This window comes from Calonectris borealis, chromosome 11 (genome assembly GCF_964195595.1).
Source record: "Calonectris borealis chromosome 11, bCalBor7.hap1.2, whole genome shotgun sequence".
NCBI lineage: Eukaryota > Metazoa > Chordata > Aves > Procellariiformes > Procellariidae > Calonectris > Calonectris borealis.
The window spans coordinates 7,139,368-7,161,914 of record NC_134322.1 but is presented as its reverse complement, the minus strand read 5'-3'; the positions used below and the strand labels follow the sequence as shown (position 1 = coordinate 7,161,914).

At 55.3% G+C, this 22,547-nt stretch overlaps 1 protein-coding gene across 1 annotated transcript; it reads right to left on the bottom strand.

Annotated features, from left to right (window-relative positions):
• Nucleotides 1–5,204: 5,204 nt before the first annotated feature.
• RGMA (repulsive guidance molecule BMP co-receptor a) lies at nt 5,205–22,070 on the bottom strand. The gene is made up of 3 exons (XM_075159503.1): nt 21,501–22,070; nt 8,560–9,071; nt 5,205–5,995 (listed from the first exon to the last, which is right to left on the bottom strand). The coding sequence occupies exons 1-3, from the start codon at nt 21,580–21,582 to the stop codon at nt 5,294–5,296; spliced, it is 1,296 nt and encodes a 431-aa protein (XP_075015604.1). The 5' UTR covers nt 21,583–22,070; the 3' UTR covers nt 5,205–5,293.
• Between the last annotated feature and the right edge of the window lie 477 nt (nt 22,071–22,547).

Below are 22,547 nucleotides of genomic sequence, written 5' to 3'. Positions count from 1 at the left end.
GCGGCAGGTCTGGTGGAAGCACAGGGCGAGCGCCTAAAACCGGGGCTGTTACGGGATCACAGGGCCCTTTCCTGCCAGCCGCGGGCATGCCGGGATGGGTATTTTCACTGTGCAGGAATAAGCATGTTCTTCTCGGCTGTTTTACATAGTTTTGCAGTCTGCGGTGATAGAGACTTGGAAACCCCTTTGGATGGGAATTTCCACCCGATCAGGAGAAGCCGTGTATTTCCTCACCGTTTTCCACCAGGATTTTACTGGGATGGTACCGACGTTTATGTGTTTATCCAACCTCCGTCTTTTCCAGATCTCTGTGGGTGTGTAAACTTCTTTTTGACCCTTTCCAGGGAGAATTCCCCTTTTTCTAGAAGTGCTGCTCCCACTGCATCGGTGGCGTTCCCTGCTCCGAGGAGCTGAGCAGGACGTGCTCTGGCAGGACGTGCGTCTCCCCTCTCCCCAGGTGGGATGCGCGGGCATCCTGCGGGCTGCTATTTTTTGGTCTTTACCCTCCACCCGTTCACTCTGAGGCCCACACAGCAAGACGCGGTGCAGGGATTGAAGCCGTTCCTCCCGAGTTATAAGAGCTCATTGTAAAAAGGGCTTTTCACACCTGTAGCCGCTGTGTCCAGCCCTTCCCAGCCGCTCTGCTGCTGAGCCAAGTTTCAGCCAAGAGTGAAGTTTCACAGCTGACTTACGTGCCCCTGAAAAATGGATTTCCTAATGGAAAGAGTGACTGGCTGTTAGCCGTGGGGCTGCGGCAGGGAGAGGGGGCTCGGCTGGAGGGAGCCGCAGGGACTATGGGGAGCTGCTCCAGGTGTCCCTGCCTGGCGCACAGGGGTGTGAATCTACCTGAAGCAGGTGATCTTTTTAATTCAGCACTCACTCATCTTTTATCCAGGGATATCAAAGGAAAGCTGGAGAAGCAGGGGCCTGAGGAACCGGAGCAGTGGGGCAGGTAAGGATACGGGCACCCTGATGCCGGGGGACATCGGCACCGGCTCCCTGGCACTGCTCAGCCCGGCATCCCCCATATCCAACCCATACCCACAGCACCATGCTGCACACCGTTAAATCCTGAGGTCTCCTCAAGGCCGATGGGGAAATGACCCCTTGGCGTGCTGCAACCTCTCGCATCTCTGCAGGTCCAGTCGGTCCCACAGGAGCGTCTCCTCCATAAGGACATGGTCCATGCGGTGCTGTGGCCATTCCAGGGTGCTGGGCAGGGCTGGGGCTGGGCTGTGTCCACGTTGTGCAAGCTGGAGCCACGGTCACTGCCGCTGGCTTGTCTCGATGAGGGGACCCGTGATTGGCAAAGCCGTTGTGCAGCCGCAGGGAGCAGGACCTCCAGCCTTGCCTCACACCCACCCCAGTGAGGGGACGGGGAGGCCGAGAAGCCCCTGCTTTTTGCTTCACGCCGTGCCAGAGCGGACCCTCTAGAGGGCAGCCGGTTCCCAGCAAAAAGCCATTTTTTGGTGAACGATATTCTGCAGTTGTGGTTGTTCCCGGAGAGCCGGGTGTGAAGAGCGGCCGGGCGGCTGCCGTGTCCCCACTCCCCCCGAGTGGTGGGAGGCGAAGCTCAGAGCACCCAAGGCTCTGGCCTGAGGCCAGGGAATGGGCAGGCACAGCCAAAACGGGGCTTGAAACCATAGCTGAGACACCAGGCTGTGGCCCTTAAGCAGCCATCTACCACAGGATGATGTGCTCTAAACAGAGGGGTAGGATGGGACGGGACCTTGGCGGCCCCGGGGGCTGCCCGCAGCCAGGTCACCGGCTGTGGAGCGTGGCCTGGAGAGCAACTTGAACCTCTCAGAGATGCCATAGGGTCATTGCTGCCACCACTGCCCTGGTGTCCCTGCATGGCCTGTGCCTTCCCCATCACCTCCTAGGGAAGCTTCAGTGCCACACGTGATTAACGAGGATGGGAGCATCCCGGTCACTCAGGGGTCACCACCCCCTTACATCCAGCACTTTGCCCCACCAGGAGATGCAGGTGGGATGCTTTTGCTGCCCAAGGCTAGTGAGCAGGGGACCATCGGTGATGTCTTGGCATGGCAGCAAGCGAGGGAGACCCCCAGTCCCCCATGCTCTGGGCGTATGACTTTGTAGATTTGGCTAAAGCCGAGCTCTTGTGACCTGGTGCAAATGGTGGCAGAGGGAGCGGGTTTGGCTCTTTCCGAAAGCTGCTGGTTTGTCAGGGCTCTGAAGGAGGGGGAGGTCAGGTCTCAGATCTCTGGTGCTGGGTGTCTTTTCATGGATTTGCTCAAATAACGTGTGTTTTCAGTTGGTGCCAGTGTCCCACCCGGCCTCAGCATCTCCCTGGCCCCAGCTGCAGGGGCAAGGAGTCCTTCAGCTTTTCAAAAAAGGAGAATGAACAAAAAAAATTGCAGTTTTGGTTTCCCTCATTAGAGGGCAGTAACAGACCCGACCGGGGCCAAGAGCAATGCCCAAGAAAGGGGAGATCATCGGGGTGCACATCCCAGCAGCCGGGGTGAGCAGGGGAAGGGCGACGGTACCCGCTTGGCCTCTGTTGCTGCATGTCTCCTTTCCCAGCAAGGCTCAGCTCTAGTAGTTTATTATCTATATTTTCTCCCCCCCCCCCCCTTTTTATTTTTCTCATTTGGCTGTAGATAAATAAAACCCCAGAATGAAATTCTCAGGAGAATTTAGGACAGCTCTCAAAGGGTTACAGACGGAAAAAAAGCTGCTTTAGTGAATGCAGAAATGGGGCAGCATTCGCATCTGGAGCGGCGAACGGCACCATCCAACACACCAGGAACAAAATGAGACCCACTCATTTATTGTCAAAAAACCTCAAACTTTACTTGCGTTTCTCTCAATAAATAATTTACAGTATATACACGCGGTGACACTCCCGTGGGTCTCAACGCAGGGAGGAGGTGGGGGGGGCCTTCTCGTAACGCCCCCCCCCTTTGCCTACGTATTTTTTTTTGTTTCCAAGTATCGGGTCTTTCTTGGCCACACTTCACCTTTAACCAGAACTGGGTCAAACACAACCAAAATAAAGTGCTTCACTGTTTGCTTCTAAAATAGGGATACCCCAACCACCGTACGACAGCTGGCCACCACTGGAGTGCTCACCTGGACAGTGGGACTGAGCCACGCCATAAACAAATAGACTTTCCTTGGCTGGAAATTACCCCTAAACCACAGCGCATCGTGCCGTAGAGTGATCGCTTTGTAGGAAAGGGAGGTCTTAAGGGAAGTATTGACTTGTCGGCACGCTGTGGCTTGGCTAGCTAAGACTGCTTCCAAGAAGCACCGTGTCTTCAGAGGGATGCTTTGCCCAGCTGCTGTTATCTATGGGGTAACACAGCAAGAAACAAATGTTTCCTCTTACCCAGGGACAAATTTTGGCTTTCAAAACTTGCGTTTTGAATTTCTAGGGAAGACAAAACCTTGGTTCTTTCTAGAACAAAGGAAACAACAAGTCCAAATCAGCCTGGCTGAGCAATTAGTGCACTGGGAAACTAAACTGTCCTGTGCCGCGGTCCAGTGGTTGCTCTCCTCAGCGCCTCAAAGTGTGATATCCTTATTTCAAAATCTCCCTAAACAGAACACGTGGGGCACCAGCAAACAAAGCAAGGAGAAAAGTAGTAAACACATCTTTTTGTTTCTTTTCTTTCCTTAAACATTTAAAAACCAATTACATCTCTTCATCTGTACAGTCACACGAGATCAATGCCAGGGCTCTATATATTAAAGAGACAATATAAATTACATCCATTGACACAATTTTGCATTTCTCTGCTGCTTTACAAATGGAGCTCTAGAGCTGTTAGGACACAATGAATAGTCACGTCGAGTATTTACACCAGGCTGCCTCTTGGCACCAGTTCAGACTGCCAAACGTAGCCTGTTCCCACCTCTTTTGGTGCTAGCTTGTCTCATCACGCCCAGAGACCTCCCCTGAGAGCAGGAGGTGCCCCCCAGAGTCACATGTGTTTTGGGGCTTGTTTCTGGGAAATTCCCCCTGAGGAAAGGAGGGGAAACCCACCAGGAGGTCTCCAAGACCAAAGGTGGTCTTGCTGTTTGTTCAGTGAGCGATGAGGTGAACCACAGAGGAACGTGGAGAGGAGGAGATGGGCAGCACTATGTGGTGGGGGAAGGAGATTATCGATGGTTTCGAGGCAGGGAACAGACATTTGGAGGCAGTTGGGGGGTCCTCTGCCGCATTCCATCTCCTGGCTGGATTTCTAACATCGCCCCATTTCCGATTCAAGCCCAGAAGGACTTAAGGTGCAACTGGTCTGCAATGGGGTTGCAAGTCGTGGCCCCAGGAACGAGGAGCGGAGCAGAGACCTAGCAGCAAACAAACAGAGCGCAACGCTCCTGCTCCATCCCAGGGCCTGGCCGAGCCGCGGGCAGGCGAGTGGGTGCTGGAGGGAGGTGCGGATCGGGTCTCCCACTGAGCAGCCTCCCCGCTGCCAGTTTTAGGGGACTGGAGAGCAAATGGTGCGAGGAACTCATCCAACGCTGGGCAGAAGTTGCAGAAACTGCTTGAATACTGGCCAGGTTTCTCCCGTTGCCATCAAGAGTCCTCGGTGGGTCCGGGCAGAGACAAGGGAGCCAGGAATAAAACTACTGAGTGAATCAGCCGAATGAAGTGGCTAAAATAGGAGATGCCCTTTGAACCACAGCAAAAGCAAGCTGAGGCTTGAGGAACATGTCCTCCTTCTACCCAGATGACGACTGGCACCGGTGGCTGGGCAAGCATAGGACCATTCCCCACCATTTCGGCCCCTTGCAACACTTTCTGCAACAACGAGGCTGCAGGCAGAGCGGGACATGCCCAAAAAGCGGAGCACGGCCCCAGCGAGCAGAAAGCCCAGCCCTGTTGTGCTGGCCAGGCTTGGCCCCGTCTCGCTGCTCTACGCCCTCCTTGTGGGCTCTGCTCTCCGAAGACAAAGCCACGTTCGTGCACGCCAATGTCACAGTCACCACATGCATTTTCAGGACCTGGGGGAGCGCTTCAAGGAGGTGGGGGCTCCTCGGCACCCACACTACTGGGAGGAGGAGGAGGAGGAGAAGGGGAGGTGAGGAAGGTCCAGACAAGGAACAGTCCAGCAAAAACTCCTGACTGGCCCCATTGGTAACACGTTCCTCCCAGGCAAGAGCTGGAAAGGTGGAGGACCTCGTGCCAAAGAGAGGGGCTGAGGTTTGAGGACAACCCATGGGGCTCTGATATCCAACCTCCCGTTGTCCAGCACCACCATCTCATCCCTGGTTCCCTCCTGCTCCCCTCTCCCTGCTCTCCATGGTGTGAAGGAGCAAACCTCTATAACAAGCACAACCAACACTGACTCAAACACAGCAGTGCTACCCAGAGGGCAGGGCGGGTCCCCGAGGGAGCCGTGTTGCCCGGGGCCAGGTCCCGTGTCCTTTCATAGAGGTGCAGCTTGTCTTTGTTGGAGTGAAGCATCTTCACGTCCTCAAAGGCATAGTAAGCGGCCAGCATGAAGTTGACATCCCCCGTGGTGAGGAGGTCGAAGACGCAGGACTGAAAGTAGAGGTCCTCCACAGGCAGCTTTTCCCTGCACTTGGCCGTGGCCGTTTCATACGTGAAGGCCTCGGGGGGGGCCGGTAGGCTGGGCCCCTTCCTACGAGCACGACCCTCTGTGGCCTGAGCCGAGCGGATGGTCTGGAAGTCAATCTGTTGGTTGAGCGGACAACCACGGAGGCACAGGTAGAGGCCCTGACTGTCCCGGTCCTCCACAGCGTTGACCACCTCCTCTGGCATGCGCACGGCAAAGGTGAGGTACCGGCCCACCTGCCTCACCACGATGGTGGTGCCAATGTACTTTGCCTGGATCTCGATGTGTTGGCCCGACACCTTCTCAGTGATCTTCAGGCTGTTGGCTCCGTGCTTGTCCCCACCGTTCTTGGAGCCGTCGGCAAAGGCAGCGGGGAGCTCGTCCATCTCTGCCTGGTACACTTTCTGGTCTACACACTCCTGGAAGCTCTTGAAGATGATGGTGAGCTGTGGGGGAGGAAAGAAAGGAACAGGGTTACAACCAGCGATGACCACTCGAGAGCATACGGCCACCACCAGGAGCGGCATGGGAGGTGGAAGGGCTGTCTGCTCAGCCCAGCCGGCAGCTTGGCCTTCAGCTTGTGGGCAGGTGCTTTATCCTAGAGAAGTTGCCCCAAATTCAGGCACCCAGACGTGGCCATCCTGCTTCAGCACAGGGATGAGGACACCGTGTACGGAGTCAAGACCCGGAGGCTGGACTGAACGTACCACCTGGATCTGCGCTGTTATCTCCAGGCCCAACACAGGAGCTCCCTTCCAGCTGGAGCTGGCTGGAGTATCACTACTCGCAGGCTTGTGGCGGCATGCCCGCGCATGCAGCACTGTCTTGCCTCCAGGGCCTGGCAGATGGCAGAGGGGGACGAGCCCTGACTCACCTAGAGATGGTGGAACTTCTCCTCCAGCTCCCACAGCATTTACATCCCAAGGGCTGGACCTCTTCCTTTCCCTGGCCACTCCCAGACCAACAGAGTCTTCTCCTCTGGGCCCCAGAACACATCGTGCTCCATCTCAACCACGCAGACACACACGTGTTCAGCATGTTCAAGTGGGCAGGCACTTCTAGGGGTGATATGGGCGTAGACTGAGCCCAAGACGGCTCCCCACCCTTGGCTGGGCTCCAACACAGGTCCCTTGTGGAAGAAGGACCTCACAGCACTTGCTCTTCCCTTGCTGACCTGGCTTTGGGGGGGAAGGCTGGATGAGGAGGAGGAAGAGTAGAGTTTGCATGGGAGGAAGAGCAACTTGCTCTTCTTCCCACGCAAACTCTACGCTTCCTCTTTCACCTCTTGCAAACTTGCTCTTCCTCTTGCACCTCTTTCCCTGAGGGAGGAGCAGTAAGGGGGCCACTCCCCCCACGTAGCCTCCATGAAGGGGCAGACTGAGACCTGGCCAGAGCGGGACAGGGCTGGAGGAGAGATGATTCCAGCAGCTACATGACAGATACGCCCGAGGGCTGAGTATGAAGGGAAAAAATGACGCTCCCCAAGGTCCGGGCTGAGTACGGTGGTGGCTCCCAGCACCCCCTGCTCCCAGTGGTGCTGGCGAGGAGCCCAGAGCTGTCCAGAGCCCTGGCAATATCCCTCTCTCCCACCCACTCCTCTGCTGAGTGCCCAGATACTCCCAGCCCCATGGCAGCCCTGCTATCTCCTCCTCAACCATGCCATGAGGCACCACCGTGCCCTGGGTTTCAGGCTGCACTACCCCTCACATGGACCTCCTGCTACCTACTCTGGGTCCAGCCCTGCCTCTGGCTGGAGGAAGAAGGGTAGACCAGAGAACATCATGAAAAACACAATGAGCCCCATGGACCGAGAGGCTCCCATCCTTTCTAACAGCACATGGTCCTCTAGCAATAACCCAGTAATGCTTTCCACAGCTCATGCTGCAGAACTCATGACTAATCCCTCCTCACCACAAGCCCGTGAGGCAGATAATGGGTGAAAAGGCTCAATTAAGATGGTGATCCTGGGATCCAGCCTAGAAATTCCAGGTCCCTGGGGTCCTTAGAGACCACTTTCCTCAAGCAAGACTTCCTTGCAAGCTTCAGCAGGTTTTGATGTCTTTTGGTAGGTAAGGAGTTGAGAGCATCATTAAGTATCTTTAAGGAGGTTTCTTAAGGACAGGTCAAAACCAAAATGCCAGCTCCAGCTCAGACTAAAAAGCTCACATCCAGGGCTGAGAAGCAGTCCCCACACACAGGGAGAAGCAGATCTCCCAGGCACGGCCGGACAGGACATCTTCCAAAAGCAAGAGGATGCCTCCTGCTGAGCCTCCCTTTTTTTGGCACAAAAAGTGACCTGTTAGCTTTAGAGCTTGTGCACCACGGAGCAACATGACAGTTCATCAGCTCCAGGTCTCTCCTGAAGCTGAGGTCAGGTCACACAAGTCCTGCTGTATCACGGCAGCACATTTTCACTTGGGTTTTCTCAGCGTTTGCCCTGTACCCTCAGGATGTTTATTTAGGCTGTCGAAGCACCACCAGAACGGACTGTGCCCCACAAAAGGCCTTGACTCGGTTGCAAACCGATTACGAGCCTGGGCAGAGGGGAAGGCAGCGCGAGGAGCTCAGCTCCCTCCAGGCTTTTCCCTGCAAGCTGGAGCCTCCCTGGAGGGCAGTCCCAGCTTTGCCTGGATCTCGGGTGTCCACCAAAAGGTGCCACCATCATTCCCGATCTGGCTGTTCACAGCAACCTGGAGTCCCTCAGGTGGGAGCCCTCTTAATTTGCCATCCCCGACTTTGGCCGTGATTGCCCTCAGAGCTGCAGCATCTCAGCCTGCTAACCATGATGAGGCTGGACGTGCTCAGGAAGAAACCACAGGCTGTTTAAGCGAAGGTGGGGACAGAGGAAGGATGGGCATCTGACATTTTAAGGCCAAATGCTCCCGCTTGGTCTTACCCTCCCCAAGGACACGTGCAAACGGTGGATGAGAGAGATGGTGGAAAGAAAGGCTGTTCAGAAGCACCTCTGCCCTTGCCCAGCTCTGCTCATGGGGATGTGCCCGAGGCTCACCTTGCTTGTGGCAGTGGCTGCGGAGCCAGGCAGCACCGGCGTGTTGGTGACCTGGACGTTCAGGTAGTTATTGTCTATGAGCGGCCAAGCCCCTTGCACCTTGCAGGTTTGGAAAGTGTCTGTGAAAGTCCTGAGGTGGGGGTCCCCGAAGAGCCCGCAGTGGGTATAGTTGGGGGCAGCCGAGTGTTTGTGAAAGCTCTTCTCATAGTGGCAGATTTCGGGGCTGTCGGAACGCTCCTGGCTATCCCCGGGGGGCAAAGTCCGGAGGCGGGGCTGGGACGTGGGACCATCCTTGGAGCAGTTGTGTTGCACCATGAGATCGTCTATGCCATGCACGGCAGAGTGGTAGGCCAGGTCACCCCTGCAGGTACGGGCGGTGCGGCGGGTGCAGTGCGCGTAGGCGCGCAGCGCCGTGCAAAATTCGGGTGCCTCCTCCGTGCCCAGGTGGTGGGAGCCTGACGTGGCTGCCCAGAACTCAGAGTTGCACTTGAGGATCTTGCATGGAGATGTCACTGCAGGAGGGGAGGAAAACACAAGGTGGTCAATGCTTGCATGCCTGTGTGTGGGACATCCAACTCTACCCCCACCAAGAGGTTGGTGTCCTCCTCCTGCAGCCCAAACTCATGACATTGGCTCTACCGCGTGATGGGGCCTTGCTCACCAGACATGACCCTCTCACATGACCCAACTCTCATGCATCAAAGCCAAAGAAACCAACAGGATCTGCCCCAATTTAAGCCAAGAAGGGAAAGAGCATCCAGCCTTTAGATGACTGCACCTGGAGGGGAAAACCAGGGTGGGGAAGAATGGGACGTATTCATTAGTAGCGATAAGGCAGGATCATTAATGTGGGGGGAGATGCAATGGGTTTTTAATGTCTTTTTAGGGTTTGACATTCAAAGCTCTGTGCTGCATGAATTACTGTGCGTTTGTTTCCAGACCGAGCTCTACCAGGGCAAAAATCTGTCTGCCTTCCATTTCCTCCTCCGCAGGCATGGGGAAACCCAGCCCGGCATGACCGCTGTGCCCCAGACACATGCCGATGTGCAGAGGTAAGAGCGGGATCTGTGCCGTGACCAACCCTGCGCAGCAGAGCCAGCGGCCACCCCACCATCCTCGGGGCTGCAGCGGTGCCGGGAGCGGCGCTTGCCCGTGTCCCTGTGCCCCCGGAAAGAAGCAGGAGCCAAAAAAGCTCTTTCTTGCCTGCCCCGGGAGCCCGTTCCCCGCCACGGCTCGCTGAGAGAGAACAAGAGGCGGAGGAGAAAAACCGGCACGGCAGGGTGCGGGGATGCCAGCCGAGCCCCCGCCTCCCCTTCGCACCCGCCTGGCGTTGCCCACGCGGCGGCGAAGGCAAAGGCAGCAGGGCCTTCGCCGGGCTCAGCCGGAGCCCCGGTGCTTGCTGGCAAGGCGGAGGAAGGCAAAGAAAATTCAGATCCTCTTTTTTTCCCCCTCCAACGTCTGCTCCCTGGGGCAGCGTGGCTTCCCTGGAGCAGACTTGAAAGCAGCTGTGCCAAAAGCACATGGCCATCATTGAACATCGCACAGACGCTGCTCCACCCGTGCCAGTTGGGAGTCTTGCTGGGTGAACCCAGCTTAAAATTCACGGTGTTTTCCTTCCTCTCCTCTTAATCGACCCCCTCGGAGGGCTTGGAGACAGGATGGGCTCAGGCACAAAAGACAGCAGAAGGACGAGAAGAAAAGCCCCACCGTTTCCAGATGCTTTCGTGGTGCCTCTCGCAGGCGTACACGTATATTCCTGTCTCGGGGTTTGTTTAGAAGAAGGCTGGCAAGGCATCTGTGCCAAAACCATTTCAGATTTGTTTAAAAAGAAAGTTACAAACCCCAGTATTGTTTCAGGGAAAACAGTATGTTTTAGTTTTAAACATTGCAGTGCTGGAAACCTAAACATAGTTGGTGCTGGAAAATCAGAAAGGGAGACCAAGGCTATAAAACACTAAGCAGTCCAGCTTTAAGAAACAAGCCTGTCTCCTCTCCCTTTCCAAGAAGAGTGAAGTGCAAATAGGAAATGGTGACAGGTTCCTCACAGTTTTAAAATTCATGTTGAATAAACTCAGATGCTAGCAACAGCACCGAGAACCCAGGGGCTGTTTTGTCTTGGCAGCATCCCATTTAAACCTGCGAGAGGCACTGCGGAAAGCCTTTAACTCATCATCGACCAGAGGTGACTTGATAACAAGCTTTTGACACATTTCTGCTAAGCCATCTGCATTACGGGTCCAATTTAAAAATATTTATTATTTCATGTCCCTTTCTTTTCAGCCCCAAGAGTGTGGTTTTCCACCAAAAACACTTTGCTTATCAGCGGGCTTCCCATGACAGGCACTGGCTTACAATGGAGTGTACCTCTCGGTGTTTCTCCTAGATGAGAGACGTGATGCAAATGATCAAATGATTCCCGGCTCCCCAACGCTGCCCGCCTTGGCTCTGCAGGCTATACATTCGAACACGGCTGTTGCAATATTGCTATAGCTAGCGCAGTGCCTAATCTCAGAGGGAGAAGTAAGGGATGGTATTTAATGCAGGCACATGGTAGCACGGTTGCAGTGACAAGCAAGCGAGTTTGCTGGCTTGGGGAGTGCAAGCAGGGCGAGATGCTCGTGGTGCAGGTGTGGGTTTACCAGTGCGGAAAATAAGGAAAATGCATCTCGCTCCCTCTGATGAGAGCCTGCGAGCACAGCTTTGCAGATCCCCCAGGACCCTCCCAGCGGAACGCAAGAGTCAAAAAAGCATGCAGGAATGTGACCAGTGCCACCATTGCCCGTTATCCCAAACAGTTGTGGCGTCAGGCAATTAAAATCATTGCTCTCCTAGTAGTTATGCTAATGTACAGCTTGAGGATGCCTTGAGGTTGCATGCGGCCGAACACGCTGTCGCTGCAGACAGACTTGCCAGCACAGCCCTGGGAGGAGCTGGAGGACACGTCCCTGGACATGCAGGACCCACACACCCCACTTCACCTGACAGCTCGGTAAGGCAACTGCGCAAAGCACCCCATCCAGCGAGCAGCTTGCAGAGCCCAGGCTGCTCCAGATCCTCAGCCACTGTGTAGACGGGATTTTTTTAGTAGGAATAAAGCCGTTGCCTGTTGCTCCTTAAGGACACACTTCATTCACTTGGATCAGGAGACGCAGGCGTGAGCTGTGGCAGCCTACGGACAGAGCCGGCTGCTGCACAACAGCCCCCCGACGCTCAGTGCTAAATGCATCCCCGTGCCGAGCATCCCTTGCAGCCGCACCGCCCCAGGGTCACGCATGACTTTATAAGGTACTGAGTTTAAAAAGAAAAAAAACCAAAAAAACCAACAAAACCAAGGGCAGGGAAGCCCATCTCCTTCCTCCCTGGGCCTGAAGGGGGAGCGTTCTTCTTTAAGATGTTATCGCTCCGGTTTTGGCACCCGTCCCCTTTTCGCTGTTTCGCTCAGGGCCCCATATAAGGCCAGATTTCCAAAGCCAGGTGCCGCAGCGGCAGGGGCGGTGTGCGAGCGGGGCCGCACGCCCTCCCCGGCCGCTCACGCCTGGGCTTTCCCATAAATGCTTTTCCAACCGCACCGGTGGCCAGCGGGTTTGGCAAACCCCCTCGTGCTGCTGGGGAGGGACCACGGCCGATAAAGGCTGCAGAGGAGAGCAGACACAACCTTCTCCCCCCCACACGATAAGCACGCCTTGCCTTGTCCCCTCTGGCAGCAGCTTTGGCACAGCGGTGAAGGCTCATTTGTACCCGGGCCAAGAAACGATGTTTATTCAATTTCGCATAATCTATTTTCCATCGACTCACAATGGATCTGTTTTTCAACCACAGATGACTTAGCACGGAAACAAACTCCTTTCAAGCAGGAACCCAGCGAGGCTCTCCTGGGATCTGCGTGACACTCCCAGGTCTGGGTGATGCCACCACCCTTGTCCATCGCAAAGGGTCCTTCATCGTGGGGATGAGCAACTTCAACCCCTGGTAGCCCAGCCACCTCCCAACCTCCCCATCACCTTCTCCTTTCAAGGGCTTGGCGCCACTCAAACCAGGGACAAAATTCCCTTTGGTATCTTGAAACCAATGATGTTGGAAAGTTTAAAGCCAGAAGAAATCATTAAATCACCTGAACTAAGACAGCCCCGCCGTGGTCAGCCTGGTGCCCCATGTTTGTTCAGGTATACCTCCCATGAGGACTTCTGCGGTCTGCGCAGTCTGAAAAGCCACCCCTTTCCTCGGCGGGCTGTTTCAGGAGTTTATCACCTTTACAAAACGCGGGTCTTGGTTCTAAGTGGATTTTATCTGACTTCATTGTAAGGACATAAAAAGAACCACCGATTTTCTCCAAAGCAGTAAAAGGTCCGTTAGTAACCAGTATGTTTCCCACAAAGATATTTACACACTGCAATCAAGTCACTTGTCAATCCTCTAGATAAGCTGAACGGTTTGCGCTTTTAAGTTCTCACTGGAAGGTGTTTGCCCAGCCCCACCATCAGACCTCCTTCCTGCAAAACCTCCCACCCCCACGGGCGATACCGACGCAGGACACACGCTCGCCCCTCTCCCGAGGTCACCCCTTTCAGCGGGCACCAAGCTGTGCTCTTTGGCCATGACCTTTTCCAGAGCTCCTGGTTTGCAAAGCACCGGTCCATCCTGCAAGCACCCCATGGCCTCCCCGCCCCAGGAGCTCCCACATACTCGTGCGTGGGGTATCGCACGACCCGGGTCCCACTGCTCTGCTCTCGTTATTGGTACGTTATATTACACGCTGTTAAATTAAGTGTTCAAACATATCATATGCACGTGTCCAACTTTAACAGCCTTTTAATTATCAGTGCCCCCTATTTTCCCTTCAGCTGGTGTCAGGTGACCTGGATTTCATTTACCCAAATCACGCTTTTTCAGAAAACTAGCACAAAAGCAACAATTCTTCTGTTCTGTAATTTCTCTAGCAAAGAGAATTACTGGAAATTAATTTCAGTAAGCAAAAGCCAATTATTTTAAGACTCCTGCATGGTGCATGTTAACCAGACCTGTTAATTTTTAAGTGTTCACTGCTAGGAGATGTTGTTTAATATCCTTTTGGTTACTAACGGGCTGGAAAGTATTTCATCACCCACATGTGATGCAAATACATCATCCCGCGTCTTTCCAAATATATGGATTGAAGTGTAGATGTGCAAGCCTCACACATGCAGTAAAAGGCTTTTTCGAAGAACACAGTAAAACGTAATTACCTTTGGCCTCAGATCTGAGCACCTAGACTTAGGCTCCTAAACACATATTTATTTAAGTAATCTAAATAAACATGTTTATGCTGACACCTCAATAGGAAAGGCACGATTCTCAGAGGTGCTAAATACCAGCAACATCTACCAGCTACAAGGAGATGTGGGCCGCTCAGCTCCTGGGTGGACAGCAGTCACCACCAGCACCAAAATGACCCCAAGAGTTAAAAGAAAAAAAACCACGTTGCTCCTCAAATGGCTGACAGGAGCCCTTCCAGCAAGATTTCGGGAGTCCAAAGCAAAACCAGAGGGGATGAACGACATCAGCCCTTTGCACCCAGCCCCTCGCGCTGTCCCTGTCCCAACGGGGAAGTCCACATGAGCCACCCCACGTGCTGACCATGCTGGACCCACGTCGTGGTGCCCGCAAGGGCTGCGAGGCCAACACGCATCAGCCGGTGCCTCGTCATGCCAGGGAGAGAAATGAGCCCGTCGGTGCCATCGGCAGCCCAGATGGATGGGGTGTCCTGGGCAGGGGCAGCTCTCCCGCAGCCCCAAAGGGCACCGAGGGGCGAGGAAGACCCAAGGGCCACATGACCCAAGCTTGGTGAAAGGATTTGTGGGCCATAGCAGTGCTGGGCTCTTCCAGCGACCTCCTTTGAACTGTTAATCAAGCACAATCTTGCAGAATAATAGCCTGGTTATTATTGCCTTGTTTGCATAACAAAGAGGCCCAATAAAACTGATTTGACTGTGCTCAGAGGGGGTGCGAAAGATCAGCCCTGAGAAAAGAGCTGCAGGAATGCAGCAAACTGCTCCAAAGCCTCAACCCAGGAAGAAAGACAATGCAATTTGCCATCAAGAAAAGCCCAATAGACCAATAAATTACCCATGTGCAAAGGGATTAGATCAGGTTTCAGTTGCACTGAAGTGGGGGGAGGAGGACCAGGAGGAGGGAACTGAAGGAGAAAAATAAACCTGACTCTCTTAAAGCGCTGGAGCTCATATTTTGCAAGGGCGTGCATGGGGAGGTTGGCTCCAAGGGGCCACCTTCCACGCTGGGGCCTGGGTTTTGTGCTCTCTTCCACTGGCAAAAGCAGCAGATGCGTTAAATCCAGGCAAAGGCCGTGCTGATAGAGTCACTCTAGATGTAGCCAAGAGCACACCTCAATCCAGGCAGCTTCTTTTAACCCAGTCCTTGTCTTGCTCAAGAGGATGCTGGGGAAAGGCTTTCCAGTTAAGTCAAAAGAGGGACACAGGAGGAGGTTTCTCGTTTCAACCTGTGTCAATCACTAAAGCATCTGGAGGACCTGCAACGGCCAACTCCCTTTTGTCCTCAGCGCCGAGTTCATGGCCCCCCATCTCTCCTCTCCTGGCGTCGTGGAGACACGGGGCAAGCACGGGCAGGAAAAAAGCAGAGTCAGTGTCTTCACCGGCTACGGCACGAACCATTGGATGCTGCCGAAGGAGCCCTTGATCGTTCCTGTCATTTAGTCAGCTCTTTTGGCCCAGAGAGTCGGCTTACCGCTGACCCGGCATGCTTAGCGGGGACGAATGTGTCTCTCCCCAGCCTCCCCGGCCAGCATTGCTCCTCCACGCTCACCTCGACATCCCCACGCAGGGAGAAGGGTGAGCAGACACCATCGGAGAGGGCATCAACCATGCAGCTCATAGCCAGAGCCATGAGCCGCTGACGATGCTGCTCTGAGAATTACCGGCAAATCTTGGGAAGTTCGGGAAGCACGATGGGCTGGAAGGAGGAATCAGCGTTTACAGCCAAAGCAGCAACAGAGTTGCAGACTTTGCTCTTAAAACTTCATCCTGGGATTCAGGCTTCGGCATTGCCTTTGCTGCAACTGTTGAGCTTTCCCTAGCTCGGAGGAAGGAGCGCTGGGGGATGGTTCGGAGGATGCCGGTTTTGCTCCACGGACGCATATCGCGAGCTGGTGGATGGAGGAGGAGGAGGAGGGAGGGAGGGAAGCGATTTCCTCCGATTCTCCATCTGCAGAAGGGCGCTAACGAAGCTGGCTCCTTGCCACAGCATGCCGCAGGCTGGAAAGCGGTGCTGGAGCTGCACACCTGGGCTTTCCCAGCTGGGGAGCGCCCAGCCGCTTTCACCAACAGTTCTCAAGAGGTGGAAAATCTCCGTGAGGGGAGTGGTCCATTTTACAGATGAAAACGCTGAGGATGTGAAGGGTTTCACCCAAGACAAGCCCGGTGGGAAAAGAGGTGGACTCGCTCTCTCACCCCCTGCATGAAGCATCACCCTCTTCTTCCTCCCCCGGCCAACACCACTCATGTCCCCATCCCTCTGAAGCAGCGGTTCCCGGACAAGGCCACCTCCACCAGCCATCCCCATCGCCGAGTGTTTCAGGTTTCCAGCAGACATCGCTCTCCCCACGCTGAAGCTGTTTTCCCAGGGTGCCTTTGAAGGCACGGCTGCCACCCACCAGCGCCCGGGGGCCCCCCAGGTGTGGCAGCGGGTCCCTCGCCCTCCTCCCCCTCGCCCGGGCCGCGGCGGGGCTGGCAGGGAAACGCTTTCTGCTCACAGGTGTGGATTCCCTCTAGGAATAATCATCCCCGCCGTGCTCTTGTGAAATTTCAACCCTTCAAACGCAGAGGTAAATGAGACACGAAACGAGGAGATGGAGAAAAGCCCGGAGCACATAAATCTGGATGAGGCAAATTTATACAATTAAACGCCTGCCAAAAAATTGCGGCATCTCAGTCGGAGGCGTTGGTTTGCACGCAGGGCGTGGGGTGGCAGCTGCCCGGCTGGCAGGCAGCAGCCCCACGAGCCCACCGAAAACCCAGGCGGGCACCTCACTGATGCTGGAGCCGCACCCAGGGACATGCAGGGATCTAGTGGATCCCTCCTGCGGGCTGGGCTCCCACCCAGCACCAGACTCGCTCTCCATTGCTTGCACCCCATGGAAGCCACAATGTCTGCTCCTCCTTCACAGCCACAGACCTTCAGAGGTTTCTTTATTTTTAAATGCATTTGATTGCTGGCCCCCCTGGGCTCAGGTTTTAATTTTAAGAGAAAAAGTAACTTTCTAACTGGAACCCACCCCTCCCAGTCCTGCTGTTCTGCACCCTCCCATCCCCAGCACGGTGATGCTTTCACAAAGAGCAAAGCCTGGAGCCAGGATCCATCCCTAAACCGTCCTGCCACATGTCCTCGTCATCTCAGAAAGGGCCGGCTGGAGTGTGTCATACGGCAAGAAAAAAAGGTAGCTTGTCCGAAAACCAGAACGCCGTAGATCATTACTAGGGCTTTGGGGACCAAAGTCAACAGCTGTCCAGGAAGGAGAGGAAACCGAGGGAGGAGAAAATACTTTGGGCTCAAGTGAAGCTTGCTCTCTGCCTGACCCATAAAAACCCCGTATGTGCAGGGATAGCTCTGCTTGCTGGGAATTAAATGGCCAAACTCCCCTGGATGCTCCCGCAGTGGAAAGCGGGACTTGACACCCTTCTGGTGCTCCACCCTGAAGGACTTAGTGTTCTCGCATCTGCAGGGACACCGGCCTCCGGCTGCCCCGCGCACCACGGCCGGGCCGTTAGACAGAGCAGCTCAGTCTGCGCCTACGAGGGCTGCGTGTGTGTAGGAGCCAGCTTGTTCTCCGCAGTAAGAGCCCGATGACTTCATCAAGGGGATGGCATCTGGTTTTGCAGTTGGCCATAATTCAATTCTCCCCCTTGCTGCAGGAATTTCAGCTGGTGAAGCAGTGATTTACTCAGCCGGGCTGCACTTGAGTGCAAAGCAATCTTGAGGCTACAATCGAACGCCCTGTTATTTTGAGAGCTCACGGACAAGGGAATAAATATCCTCTTCTTTTCATCCCAGTGGTTGCCAAGAGCAGGGTACAAAGCTTTTTAAAGGCATTTAGGGGCACTCCTCTTACAAGTGCGCTCCGGGTGCTGTGCCCGGCCAGGCAGGGCTCCTGAGCTGCAGCATCAAGACAGGATTTGCCAGGACAGCCAGAAAAAGGCCAGGGCACCCCCTCACCTGCCCCACCACAGCTGCCACCTCTGAGCATCCCCCATCCTCCCCGAAAACCCTTCCCCCTCGCCCCAGCACACATCACTCCTGGCTTACGGCAGCTCTGAGTTCATCCCGGCCCCCTCCGAACCACCCGGGACCCCGATGCTCTTTTGGTCCTGGGTTCCCACACTCCCCCTTATTCCAAGTTTAGTGTCTGCTCCAGTGGGAAAAGCAAATCAAACCCAATCAAACCCATCCAGCTGGGCCAAACCCCCCTCGTCTTTGACCTTCTTTGCTGTCCCACTAATGCTCATCCCTTGGGAGCTGTAGGACTCGGCTGGGGGGTCCCCTGAAGGACTGATGAGCCGAGGAGGGGCTCGCTCGGGCCGCGCACCGCCCTGCCAGAGCCTACGGTTGCTTTATGGGATGTGCCCATCAGGGAGCCAAAAGAGAGACCGCAAAACTCATTGTCACTGGGGCCTGATCCAGCGCTGCAGCCCGGCTCTCCGGGGACAGCAGGTTGGCGCAGAGACCGAGCGGAGCCCCCAGGTTAGGAAGTTTTTATGGCTGCCCAGCCCTGTGAGGACTTTCACGTGCACATCCGACTCGGCGCAGCTGTTTGGGCCACAAAGAAGGAAACCTCAGCTGCTGCCATTATAAACCCAAAGTCACTCTTAATATTCCCCCATTCCCAGCAACCAAGGACTGGGAATTTCAGGATTTTCGATGGAAAAAAGCAACATATCCACCCCATCTGCATTAAAAACAAGGCGCCTCCTTCCAGCCCCACAAGGAGCCTTGCTGGCAATCGCAGAGAACTCCCTGTTCCAAGTACGAGACCGGCTCCAAGCGAGCAACAAAACAGGGAAGCCAAAATATTTCCAGGTTTACGTTTGAATCCCTCCCTTCTTCTCTGCCCTGACAACATCCCGCACAGGCGTGTTCTGTCCCTGCCGCCACCTTCCCCGGCCCCCGGCCCGGCTCCCCGTTCACTGCGTTGGGGAGGTGTTGTTTTAACAGCCTCTAAGCCCCCCTTCTCAATTTCGGCTTAATGCTGCGATCACGTCCCTCCCTGCCGCTGAGACAAAAGCCATTTATCAACCGATCTGATACACCTCCAGTAGGCACGGATCCTCATCTGGAATCAACCGCATTGCCCAGATGGACCAAGGGCAGAAAATTCCAATTTTTTTTTGGAGGCAGGAGTGTATTACAGCCAAAACAGCAAAGCTGAAGACAATCAGGGAAAGCCAAAGCAAACCAGAGTACGAGGGGGAGAGCAAAGCTTGACATCTGGGGCAAAACACCCAGGGCCAGATTTTGAAAGTACAAAAGGGTACAAAAGGATTTGCAAGAAAACTCAGCACAGCCCATACTGGGAAGCACAGGCGGGGGTCAGCCGAGCACCCCGGGATATCAGGGTCCCAGCCAGGAGGGGACAGCAGCCATGAGCATCCGACGCTGGGACTTGGCACAAGCCCTGAGCAGGACTTCTGCCAGGGAAACTGTCAGCAGTGGCCTGCTCTGCCCAAACCTCCTTCCCCAGCTGCCCCACGCTCAGAGGTCACCCTGACCCACGCAGGGGGGACCCACGCAGGGGAGACCCAGCCCAAGGATGCTTGACGGCGGGGGCCGCCCAGGAGGCAGCAGGGTGAAGCCATCGGTGTGAGAGCAACACAAGCGGGAATCCAGCCCGGGGTGTGCGCGTAGCGGGGGGGTTTAAGCAAATAAATAAATAGGGCAGGACTCGGCGAGGCACTGATCCGACACGCCGAGCGCCCACTTGGGCAGCCTCCAGCGGGCCTGCTCACCCGGGGCTCTCAGGAGGGGTGCGAAGCTTCCTCGGGGCTGGGAACCTGCTGGGAACCCACAAATTCCCAGGAAGCACAGGGGAAAAAGGGGCAAAGGGTATGCCAGGGAATAAATCCCCCCCCTTTTTCCTACCTTCCCACCCCAAAAGCTTTCAACGAAAGCCCCCGGCGTGCTCTCAGCTCTGTGCACGGGGAGCACCGTCTCCGCCTGCGCCCCGCTCCCGCGGGCTCCGGATCGCCTCGTTCTGCCAGTTCTTTGCACCTTATTTGACTGCTGAAGGGAGAATCAAACAAAGCAGCCAGCCAGATCTCCTATCAAGTTCTTTCTTGCACCGTAAATCTCACAGCCTCAACGCTTTGCAACTCAAACGCTCCGAAAAGGGCGTTAAGCAACACATATGGGAGCCGCTCCAGAGTTTCCAGAAAAAAAACAAGGGGTTCAGCTTCCAGCCTGCTGGGAAGTCCCCTGGGAGAAGTGGGGTCCGGAGGGACACCTCAATGCTAAGGGCAGCGCTGAAAAGGCTCGCCTTCCTGCAATAGGGCTAAGAGGGCAAAGGGGGGAGGAAGGGCGTAAAGCAGTTATTTATTTATTTACTACATGTGTGTGCAAGACTGCTTCACCTACGGTTATGCAAAAGAAAGGCAGAGGCGATTTAAAAATTAATAAATTTAAAAAAAAAAAAAGGGAAAGTTTTACTAAACTAAAAAGATAAACGGGGAGATTTAAGCGTTAGGGCTTTTCTTTCTCCCTCCTGCTTTCTCTCCTTTTTTTCCCCCCCTTTGCAAGTGAAAAAAAAAAAAAAGGAGGTAAAGAAACTGGAGAGTTTTGGAAGGAACAAATCCGCCTCTGTGGACTGGGTTTCCCCTCCCCCAACAAAAACAAGCACTCAGGGCTTGAAGGAATTTGCAGGCAGAGATCTGCCAAAAACATTGTGAAAAACTATGGGGGATTCATTGGAAACAGATGGCGTTTTCAGCTGTAATTCTGAAATTCTCTCCTTTTCTGACACAATACAAACAAACTGGGGATGGGGGAGGCAGAGACCAGCGATAGGTGCGAGCGGCCGGGGGTGCGCGGGGAAGGGCCGGCGGGCGAGGGCTCGGCCGCGGGAGCCGATGCTTGCGGGACCATTTGGTTGCCATCCCGCCCTCGGACAGCCCAACAGCTCCCGGCTCGGCCGGGGCAAGTTTTCCAACGAAATAATAGTACTGAGCCCAAAAAACCCCAGCCCGAGGCCGGGGAAGGGGGGCGGCGGGGACAAGGGGGAGCCCGTTCCGTGCCGCCCGCGCATCCTCCGCCGCCCGCCGCGCTGCCTGGCCCAGGTGAGCCCCGGGGCCGTGCCCCCCGCTCCGTGGGGCCGTGCAACACACTCCCCCCCCCTCCCCGGACACCCGACCTTCCCGCAATCACAAAGCAACGACCGTCCTTTACCCCCTCTGCAACCTCCCTCTGGCTTTTCCCTTCCCGGTGGGCTCGGAGCGGGGGGACCCCCCTGCACTCAAGGGGAGAAATTTGGCATCTGGGGCGTTAATGTGTGGGTCGCCCCCCCCTTTCCTTTCAAGGCACAGAGCACACCCGGGAACGGGAGAACAACGTAACCTGCCTGACGCTGTCAGAAACAACCCCCGGCTGCCTTCGCCCGGGATTGCTTTGATTTCGACCATCTCCTTCCTTGTGGGATGAGGCAGCGGGGAGACAAAGAAGATGAGGTCAAGGAAAAACACCCACCGCAACTGCCTGGGGAAAAGGGAATGGGGACACACACCCCCTCCAAAACTGAGCCCCACTTGCTTATTTTAAACATGTGGTAAACTGCTGCAAAGAGAGGGGGAGAGAAAGAGGCCCAGAGACAGGGGGAACTGAGGCGGCTATCCAAGGGCTGCGAGAAATACAGGAAAAAAATTCTTCAAAATAAAGAGGCTGTTCCTTACCTGAAGGGAAGATGCAGAGAAAGACAGGGAGGATTTGGAAAAGTCCCAGGGCTGTGGATCCTGCCCCTCTCCCCATACCCATCCATCCAGCTCGAGCTTTAACCACTATCCTCTCCCTGGAAGAAGAGTTTAAAAAGGGAAAAGAAAAAAAAAAAAAAAAAGGAGAAGGGAAGAGAGGAAGAGAAGAACAAAAGGGAAAAATAAATCAACCGAAAGAAAGAATTGGGAAAAAAAACCAAAATCAAAAGCCCCACATGGCTCCGCGGAGCGATGCAGGGACGGGCGGCCCCAGCTCCGGGCTCCGGTGGCCTCCGCACTGAAAGATTACACAGACTTTTTCTCCTCCTCCTCCTCTCCTTCCCCTCCCATTACAAAACAGCCCAAACCATCAATCATCCCGGCTGCCTTCCAATGTCTGCATCCTCTCCCTGCGCCTCCTCCACTCCGGAGCGCGGCCGCCCGCCTCCCCGGCCATGCTCCTCCGGCGGCGTGGAAGGGGCGGAGGAAGGAGCGCAGTGCACCGCAGCCATGGGAGGGAGAGGGGAAGAAAGAGCCTGGGAGACCCGGACAAGGGGGTTATTGCTGTGGATCGAGCCACCAAACCCTCCCGTGCCCTGTGGGGATGGGGGTCGGGGCAGCGGAGGCGGGGGTCCCACGCAGGATGGGCTGTGGGAAGGGCTCTTCAGATTTTGCCCCGTCTCCCTGCCGTCATGCATCGCAGCTCGGTTGCAATTTGGGAGAGGGGCCTCCTCCCACCCCATCGGGGTCTCGACACCCAGCGTGCCCTCCTGCCTCTCTCCCATGGGCCTAACAAGAGCGCTTTCGATTTCCCCAAAATTAAGCAATTTGGGGTAAAGGGGCCGTTGTACACAGAGGGGGGAAACTGAGGCAGGGAGATGCCAGGCAGCTCGTGCGGGGCAGGGATTGCAAGAGCCATGCTGCGACCCAAGGCCCACTGGGGCATGGCCCCCCCCCGGCACAAGGAGCTCCTCCACACCGCCCCACTGCGTGGTAGGTGTGAGCGTTTCACAACCTTTCCAGGTCATT

Bases quoted from the DNA above. Each gene is read 5' to 3' on its own strand.
- RGMA (XM_075159503.1), bottom strand. From the start codon at position 21,582: ATGGGTATGGGGAGAGGGGCAGGATCCACAGCCCTGGGACTTTTCCAA. The intron at 9,072-21,500 runs GTAAGGAACAGC...CCCCTCCTGCAG, and splicing joins TCTCTGCATCTTCCCTTCAG to TGACATCTCCATGCAAGATC. The intron at 5,996-8,559 runs GTGAGCCTCGGG...CCTCCCCCACAG, and splicing joins CAGCCACTGCCACAAGCAAG to CTCACCATCATCTTCAAGAG.